Here is a 9,645-nt window from a genome sequence, read left to right as displayed (position 1 = left end):
GGTAAGAGTAAAATAGGTAAGTCAGTAAACAGAACAGAGTTTTATATATATATATATATATATATATATAAAGTATTGGAAAGAGTAAATGAAAGAGATAGAAAATTCAAGTATATGGGATTGTTCTCCCTCTGTCATGTGAAACTCAAGTGCACCAGAATACAGTCATGTGCTGGTAAGTTTACACTGTGATTTGTTGTCATTCCAACCAATCAGACAGTGCCACAAAAGCCTAATGTCTATAAAAGTACAGTTCGGTCATTCTGTTTCCAGCATTAGTATGGTGAATGTATGTATGGCTCTCACAGTAGAAATTCCGTGTGACAAATATGTGTAAGTTAAAGTTTTCACTGATGTTTACTTCATCTGAAAAATTGAAGTGAAAACGTGTTTCAGAAGAGTTTTATTGAAACTCTGTAGAGCATATATGACACTAGCAATGTTGATCGAAGCAGAAAGGCCAAGCTCTTAAAAATAATGATGTTAAGTAACTTGGGATATGTTCTTCATGTAATACATGACAATCCAGTAAATATATTTCCAATGGCTTAATTGTAAGAACAGATGTGAATATTACTTCCAGAACAGTAGTATACAGGTTAATATAAAGAGGCCTTAATAGATGTGCATCTGCTCAAAAAATCACTGCTTAGGAAAGATAACCAAACCAAAAGACAGAAATGGGTATCAGACTTCAAACATTGAGATGAACAAAGCTGGAAGCAGGTGCTCTTTACATATAAATTCAAATTATTTGACAAAAATCAGTGATAGTTTATTAAATGACAAGGATGAGAACAGTATCATGATGTAAAAAAAAACTCAAGTGAATCATGCTGGGAGACAAATACAAGTGTGAGTTGCATCTCAGCAAATGATGTTGGAAATGTACACAAACTTGAAGACACTCCGACTGCTGATGTACATATATCTTCTTATACATCATGTCATTTCCTTGGAAACAAGACCTATTGGACAGGGAATCATATACCAGTAAGACTGTGATCTAAAGCATGCAGAAAATGTGGTGAAATGCTACCTGGAAGGAGTAAGAGGGCGATTTGCAAACATGGCTTAGCCTACAGAAATCCCTGCTATGAATGTTATTAAGTCTCTGTGGGCTTCTCTGTGGAAACTGAGAAGATCAAATGACAACCAAACAACTTGACTGAATTTTAAGGAATAATACCGGACAATTGGAACACTTTTTCACAAACATACATTGAGAAAATTACAATAACATAAAAACAAAATGTGTAATGTTTTGTTTAAAGAGAAGACAAAATGCTAGAGCATTGTTTAGTTTATTCACTTTTCTTTTACATTTTCTGTAATAATTATTGTACTACAGATATTTGTTTTTGACTTTGTGTATCACCTCTACATTTTGTAAGTTATACAATACTGTATATATGTGTCAGTCATCCAAGTAACACAGATGTAGAGAGAAACTGTTAAACAGAAAACTTAAATAAAATTACTGATTGAATATATATATGTACAGAGAGAGAGAGAAAGAGTTTTAATTCCTGAAATTTGTATACCACTTTTCAATTCCTCAATAAAATGTTGAAATAAATTTTTTTTTCTGATTATGCTTAGTGTAATTTTGGTTTTGGGAAGATGTTTTCTTCCATTTTTTATACTAAAGACTTAGTTTTGGTATTAATGCACTAGATTTTGGATCTTATAATTATATAGTTCTACCCTAAATTTAATAATATTTGATTATATATTCACATAGGTTGATACAAACATAATGAGTATTTAACTGTTCTTTTTTAATAATTCAACAATATCTTAATAACATTTGGCTGTATGCTTTAATAGTTTGATGTTAATTTAGTAAATATTGTATTTCATATTTAAATAGTTTAACGTTAACTTGGGAAATACTTGATTGTATAAGTAACCAATTTCAGGCAGACTTAGAAAATATTTGATTGTGTAACTAGCTCATTTGACTTTAAATTTGTTAAAGTTTGATTGTGTATTGGCAGAGTATGACAACATACTAACACAGTTTAATGTTAACTTTGTAAGTACTTGTATTATATATATATATAATTAAAATTAAAATGTTTATTGAAGAGAAAATTGGAAATTTCTTCTTCTTCGGATATGCATAGTGAACAAGTATAAATAGTTTTAGAAATATTTAAACAAAATGCTATTTCTTGGAAAATTTTTGTTGCTATGTGATTGAGATTTTAGTGAAAAATTTCAGGTTTGTGATCAGAAGAATTGGTTTACTTATATAGGATCTCATATACTTGTAAATCTGAAATCTTTTTATATCCCTCTGCACATAACATTTATCATGGAAAAGACATTTGTTATAAATTTGGCCCATTCAGTGTTTGCATTAATGCACTTACTATGAGTAAGGCACAAATTTAAACATTGGGTTAGATAAAACTGCTTTATATTGTGTCCCAGGGACACAAACTAAAATTATTTTCTTGTTGCTCTTTTCATATAATTTTCAATAAAATTGAGATATTTTGTTTGCATTTTGCTTTGACTTGACACTGCAACATTCATACACTTTTCTGTGGTATTGTGGCAAAAATGTTCAGTCCCATTTTACAGAATTAACCCTATGGCAATTTGACTTGGATGCAGTACTTTCTTCAAAATTGTACACTATCCAACAAAGAGGATCTTATGGTAGAAAAAGCAAGAGAAACATCATGAGCAAATCAATTCATCTTTAAAACATATATATATATTAATATTACTACAGTTCATAAGTAAGAAATAAAAAGGGATCATTTTTTCCTAGTGGTTGGGACCCCACAACTCAAAACATTTAAGATTGTTTATGTCACTTCAATGCTTTTTTTTTCTTCTTAATCCTAGCATGCACTGTGCATCAGATGCAGTTTATAAATTTATTTTATTACAGAAGCAAATTTTGGGAAGCAAGAAATGCCAACACCAATGATGATGATTTTTGTTATCACCGAGATTGTATTGGTACAGAAGTAATGGTGCATACAGTAAATTACAGATTTAATGGTTTAAATAATTGCATCCAAGACTACTATTTTGTTAACCCTTTGCATCTGGACCTGACTCTTTTATGCATGTCACAACCTTTCATGTTACATTCCAATTTTAATTAAGCAAATTCGTTATCAATGTGTACCAGTAAACTTGGTATGGACATTTTTATATTATCTAAGTCTTATCTTCTTCACTTAGAAAAATTCTCAGTCACAATTTTTCTGTGATTTGGTGCATCTGTGCTCTGATTTCTCCTCTTCAGAACTTTCTAAATTTAGTAATAGGTTTCTAAGTTTTCCTACTACATAGGAACACAAACTACACCTTATTACAAGCAAGAACCAGAATTTGAACATCCTGCCTCGTTGATTTGCTAAGATATCAATAAATTTGTCAAACCCGCCAGAGAAGCCCTTCCTTCCTCTCTCACACTGACTTTTGAGATTGTTTGCTAATCAACTTTACATAGCTGATGGACCTGCTTATTACCGATATACAGAGCAAGTTCTTCTTTAGATATATATCTTATGAGCCATTGTTTAGTTTTCCCACCTTAAGTGACTAGTCACCCAAATTATTTGGTTTGTGGTGATCATATTTAGCTGCTCTGAATGATTAAGGAATTTTTTAATTTAACATATTTATAGCGTACTTAGAAAGCCAAATAAATTTTAGAGCTACATAAACTCTTTTTGGACACCCATATTTGTGACACTCAATGAGGATTTTGCAAGAACAACTTCCATTTTTACTTGAGTGCAAACCAAACTTAGTTCACGTTAAGTACTACAAATCCTTGTTTTTATGTATATATTTTGTAACAGTAGCAGCAAATACAAAAATAAGAAACTTCTCAGCTTAGCCTAACATGATTTCAGTGAAATAAAACATTTAAGATTTTACAAGCTCCATCGCCATGAAATTTCATAATTACATACTATTTATATTAGTTCTAGGGGAAATAGCTAATGAGCTTCTTCAGTGATTTATTGCTTTTCACGTGACAGTTAATACTTCATTGGGTACAAAAGAAAGTATAAAAACCACAAAATTAAAAGGAAAGGTGACAAAAGGTTAGCAGTTGAAACTGTAACTGTGTGATCAATTCTGCACTCAGTGATGAGGAAGAAAATGGTATTAATCATTGTATTTCATATTTTCAACTTTTCATTTCACTGTACACTTATGATTTTGCTACAGTTAGTGTTAGAATAGAGAAAATAAGATATCAAATATAAAGCTTTACTGAAAACAAACTTGATATTTCTTAAGGAGGTTTTAGAGCTTAGGCATATGAAATATGAAAATTTAAAATGATAAGTATTATTATTAACATGAAAATCACTTTTCACTCAGTCTGACTCAGTAAAAGCTTCATAAGTTCACAGATATAACTTTAGTAAAAAATACTTTATTTTAAAAATAATCGGGTTTGTAATGTTTAATAAAAGTCTAAATTTAATGAAGATACCTATAGTATATTCAGTGTTATAGTAAACATTAGTATGTATAGGCTTACAGTCAATTGGAACAAGCCTGTGAACAGATAGCTGAGCTACCAGTATATAAAAATTGTTGTGATGCAGGTAACTATGTTCTAATTGAAGGGAAATAATTAGGTTTGTAGGTTTGAGTTCTTCAGTAATAATTTTAGTTATGAATAATTGATTTAGAAATTCCTAACCTATTCTGATTAAATCTTTTACACAGCTGACATGGGCTTTGCTAGGCTTTTCAACTCGCCTTTGAAACCTCTGGCTGACCTTGACCCTGTTGTAGTAACTTTTTGGTACAGAGCACCTGAACTTCTCCTTGGAGCTAGACATTACACAAAAGCTATAGGTGAATCTCCTTGAATTCTTCTATTTCCAAACTGATAGCGTTAATTAATAACCATGCAACAAAGCATTTGTGAGTGTAGTAGCTTTAATTTTATTCCTTTAAAACTGTAATATTACTACTAGATTCTTTGTTTAATTTGTGAAGATTTCTGATAAAACAATTTCTTGGTACCTTTTTAGTTTTTAAGCTTTATTTTTATTCAGTTTTCATTAGTTATTTTTTCTCTTATAGATATATGGGCCATAGGTTGTATATTTGCAGAACTTCTTACATCAGAACCTATATTTCACTGCCGACAAGAAGATATCAAAACTAGTAATCCATATCATCATGATCAACTTGATCGAATATTTAATGTCATGGGATTTCCTCAAGGTTTGTTTGTTTTATTCTGGCCGAATTTCTTCCTTGTGTGACGTAAAGAGATTAGTTTGAGTTTCATAGAAATTCCAATCTTTTGTAGTTCTGTAATATATATTTTGTTCAAGGTTGAGTTGGCACTTTTTCCTGATATTGGTTAGCACTATCAACTATTACATATTTTTATTTACAAAAGAAAAAAAGTTTTAAAGTTGTAGTAGCTTATAACTTCTTCTATTTGCAGAAAAAGATTGGGAAGATATTAAGAAAATGCCTGAACATGGAACATTGTTAAAAGACTTCAAGAAGACCCAGTGAGTTTCCAACTATGTTTCTGTGTTGGAACAAAATTAAAATTAAATATAAGTTCTAATTTTAGTTGAGTTATGCTATACTCTTGAATTCAGTGCTTAAGAAAACTTATTCCAGATTTCTATATATTTCTATTTATGACATGAATAACTAATCAAAAGCTCAGAATGTCCCCCTAGTGGCTATCTTAGGCATTTTAAATTCTTAGGACACCATCTCTTTCTTTCGAACCAAGATTTCAAGAGGGTAGGTCGTGTCTTTAGTCTGCTTGAAATTCCATATATTTTAGACCAAAATACAGCTTAGTTACTAAACTTGATAAATTATAGTGGAATTTTATGATATTGAAATAGTAATTTATGATTTTTTAGTTATTCAACTGTATATATAAAATCTCAAAAAAAATTATTTTGTTTCATATCCTCCATGTGCAAAATTTTAAGAGGCTTAGCAACTGAGTACAAAGATTGTAACTGAGGCTGACTGTCACCAATCCTTTGTTTCCACACTGTTCCAAACCCAACCCTCTACCAATATACCTCACTTAGTCCCCAGTTCTCAGTTTTTCTATTCCAACTTGTCAGCTCTCCACTTCTACCAGGCATCAGACTTGTCGAGCTTGCTGGTGACAATTAAGTCGAGTTTGGTCCTATGGGTGCCCGGCAGTCATGATTTGAGCTCCTATGTTCACATCCTTCCATCCAAACAGGGGTTACACTGTGTTTTTCTCATGGACTTTCTCTTTCTCTTAGCCCTCATCTTGTTTCCCTTTCCACCTTTCAATCTCATCTATGTACAACTTCTCTTTAGACCTATTTCCTCTTACTTCTCAGCTGTGGTTGCCATCATTCATATATCTATGCTATCGACTCTTCCCGTACCCTTTTCCCTCATTCTTGTATTTTTCTTTATCTTTTCATCTCATCAAATTCTTCACCTTACTCATTCCCTCACCACTTGTTTCTGATGGCCACTTGATGAGATCTTTCACGCTGGCATGTGGACTACTTCTCACACCTTCGTTGCCCATTGTCTTCACCATCTGGCTGTCTCGTCTCCAGAAGGTTGCCATCTTCTGACATTCATCATCCTACAGTCTACCCACCATCTTTAGACAGATGAGTACATTTTATTTTTCATAGTATCCTGCCAGGTGGGTGGTGGTGGTGCCTCCCAGGGTATACTTATTTCCTAAAATTCTGTATCAAGCAAGGATAATGAAATGTTCTCATACCATCTGCCCTGGCTCCATATATGCACACTGTTGAGATGGGGTGTTCCACAAGACCACTTGAGGTTTCTTCGGGATATATTTATATATATCTGACTACTGTCTTATCCAGACCATACCTATTCCATGGACTATAATGAAAAAAAACCAGCATCAGGGGGTGCTCTTGCCTGCTTTCCTGGCTCACACTTTTCAAATTAAGGATGTGTGCTCACCCATTGCACTGTCTCCAGTAAAATATCTTTCCAGCTGAAACAGGACCAATGAACATTTTCTCCAGGTCTCCCCATCAAAAATTCCTCCCCCATTATTTCTTTGAGTTGAGCACAGGATACCCTTGCCACTCACCAATTCCAAGCCACTGGGGTAGTAGACCATGGAGAATCCTCACTGATTGGGAAATTACCACTGGAGCTAGAACAAGAGGTACTAAACAGTGGGAAGTGGGGCAGTGGAGACACTGTCAGTGTAGCACAGGTCACCCCTCATATAACTATATTTATACCACTTGTGCCTTGAATCTGTTCAGTAAAGTTTAGGCGAGTACATTACAAGATTATGCCCTCCTTCTGCAGCTTGCAACTGTCTAGTTGAGTGTAGGTGAGCACATTACAAATTCTGTGTCTTCCTTCTGCAGTCTGCAACTGTCCAGCACAGTTGAGGTGGGCACACACTACTATACCATACCCTGCTAATTAGATCATGTCTGGTAGAGGTGAGGTGAGCACTCTCTAAACACATGTGCCCTTCTTCTGTGGACATCACCTGTTCAGGTGAGTGAGTTTGGTACATACTCTCCTCCTGCAGCATTTAAGTGTATTTCCCATAGATACCCATCTTTGGACATACATTTCTAGCTTTCCTCCCAATTTCCAGTGCACCTTAGTATTCCTTGCCTCATCAAAGAATGAAGATTCATGAGTGCAGAAGCTTAGAGAGAGTTAGTGCTGAAGGAGGTGCACTGTCCTACTATTGGTGGAAGGTTTTTGCTGTATAATAACATCATTATGAAATAGTGCATTTCAAGAGAAATTTCATGAGATTAGATGGGAGTTGTCTAAAGGCTAGTCCCTTGCACATCTCTGAGGCAGATGCATGGGAAAGATAACCTAGCTATGCGAGTGGTGACTATCTATTAGAAATGCATTTTCAGGTAAGGAAATTGTTAACGTTAGAACATTTCTCTTTGTGTATTAAGTATTCTAACTATCTAATGTTAAGTTATGAGAAAGAAAAATGTCTATTTTAGGTATTCCAGTTGTTCATTGGTAAAGTACATGGAAAAACACAAAGTGAAACAAGACAGTAAAGCATTCTTGTTGGTAAGTTATCTTGTTAAAATTATTTTTACTGTACATAAAAGCATTTTATAATCATATGGTTTAACATGCAGTAAGGTTGTTGCTATCAGATATTAATTGCTCTCATAGTTAGTGGCTTATTTGATCACCTAAGCACTAATTAATTATTATTATTAGATATGATTTACCAGTTAGTTTGTATTGTACATTTGGCTACTTATTTACTGACATCTTCAGTGAAGCCCAAGAAAGGCTATATTTGATGGCAGGGACCAAGATTTAATCTTGGGTCTTCTTGTTAGAAAGACAGATGTGCTATCATCATTTTGAAACTTGAACCAGTTAAATATTTGAATAGATTTTAAAGGGGTTATCCAAGTTTCACCGATTTGTGTGCTAGTTTGACTGAGTGTGTTATCAGTTACAAGCAAAGGTACCCATCTCCAATGTTGGGAAAAGCTTAAGTTAATCTATTGATTTAAATTATTTCATGGACTTTAAAAGGGTTAATTATGTTATACTCTTGGTTTCACTCAGAGATAAAGCTCTGAGCTACTTATACTACCCACCATGAAATGTAATTGTTGAGCATTTCAGTCATGCTAAGAGCCACTCAACAATAACATATGGTAAATATACATTTTTATGTTTTACATTACATCACGTTTTGAAATGTGAATGATATTATGATTAATTCATAATAAGTTAAAATATAATATCCTGTTTGTAAAAATAAAAATTTGGTATCAATATTATTCATGCCTGTTCTCTCATCATTTCAAAAGTGAATATTGAACTCTGCCTGCATGTGCAATTTTTCAAATACAGCATAGGAAACTGCCAGCATAAACAGGAGACAGATGAATGCTCAGACAGACACCACAGGATATTGACAGGATAAATTGTTGCAGATAGTTTATTATTAGGTGATCTTGTATATCAATTGTGGTCCTAAATTCTGACTTTAGTTGGTCTTTTCTCCAGTGTATAGGACGTTTTGTTCTTTGCATATCTTCTGTATGTTTTCAGAGGAAACTTTGATTTAGGGGAATATGGCTGTTTGTATCTGTAATTTCCTTCCTGCTCATTCATTTACAGTTCTTTTCTAAAGATTGCAGCAGATCAGTAGCCAAAACTTGAATTATAAACTAATTGGTAATTAGTATCTGATAATAATAAAGTAGTAATTAGTATAATTAGTAATTAGATTGAGGTGATTATATAGGCCACCAAACATGACAATGATTAATATCTGTATCTTACCATAAGTACTTAATGATGTTGTAAAATCATGGACTTTGTAAGGAATTTAGAGAGTTAGAAAGATTTATTTGTAAATTATGTGAAATAGATAATCATCTCACTTTCCTCTATAAATTTAGACAACACAAATTCATTTCTAAATTTCAAATTACCTGTCAACACTCCATGATGTCAACTAACTCAGAAACTTAGAAGCCATAATCCAATGTAGGATCACATTATTAACATAAACTGTATTATCTATGCTTAGGAAACAATATTTGAAAACTCTTTAAAAGTAGTCATCTTTCAAAACAATTTCAGTGTTTTTCATAGTTTTATTATCAC

General features: G+C 32.9%; 1 protein-coding gene across 3 annotated transcripts in view; it reads left to right on the top strand.

Annotated features, from left to right (window-relative positions):
• The window catches only part of LOC106470432 (cyclin-dependent kinase 8-like), a 45,896-nt gene that overhangs the window by 17,561 nt on the left and 18,690 nt on the right, over positions 1-9,645 (top strand). For all 3 annotated transcript variants that reach the window (XM_022399024.1, XM_022399023.1, XM_013930992.2), the window contains 4 exons: positions 4,720-4,851; positions 5,083-5,226; positions 5,456-5,525; positions 8,004-8,076. In XM_022399024.1, the coding sequence (XP_022254732.1) occupies positions 4,720-4,851; positions 5,083-5,226; positions 5,456-5,525; positions 8,004-8,076 (419 nt within the window). The remainder of the gene's footprint in view (positions 1-4,719; positions 4,852-5,082; positions 5,227-5,455; positions 5,526-8,003; positions 8,077-9,645) is intronic.

This window comes from Limulus polyphemus, unplaced genomic scaffold (assembly GCF_000517525.1).
Source record: "Limulus polyphemus unplaced genomic scaffold, Limulus_polyphemus-2.1.2 Scaffold4000, whole genome shotgun sequence".
NCBI lineage: Eukaryota > Metazoa > Arthropoda > Merostomata > Xiphosura > Limulidae > Limulus > Limulus polyphemus.
This window is presented reverse-complemented; position numbering and strand designations above follow the sequence as displayed.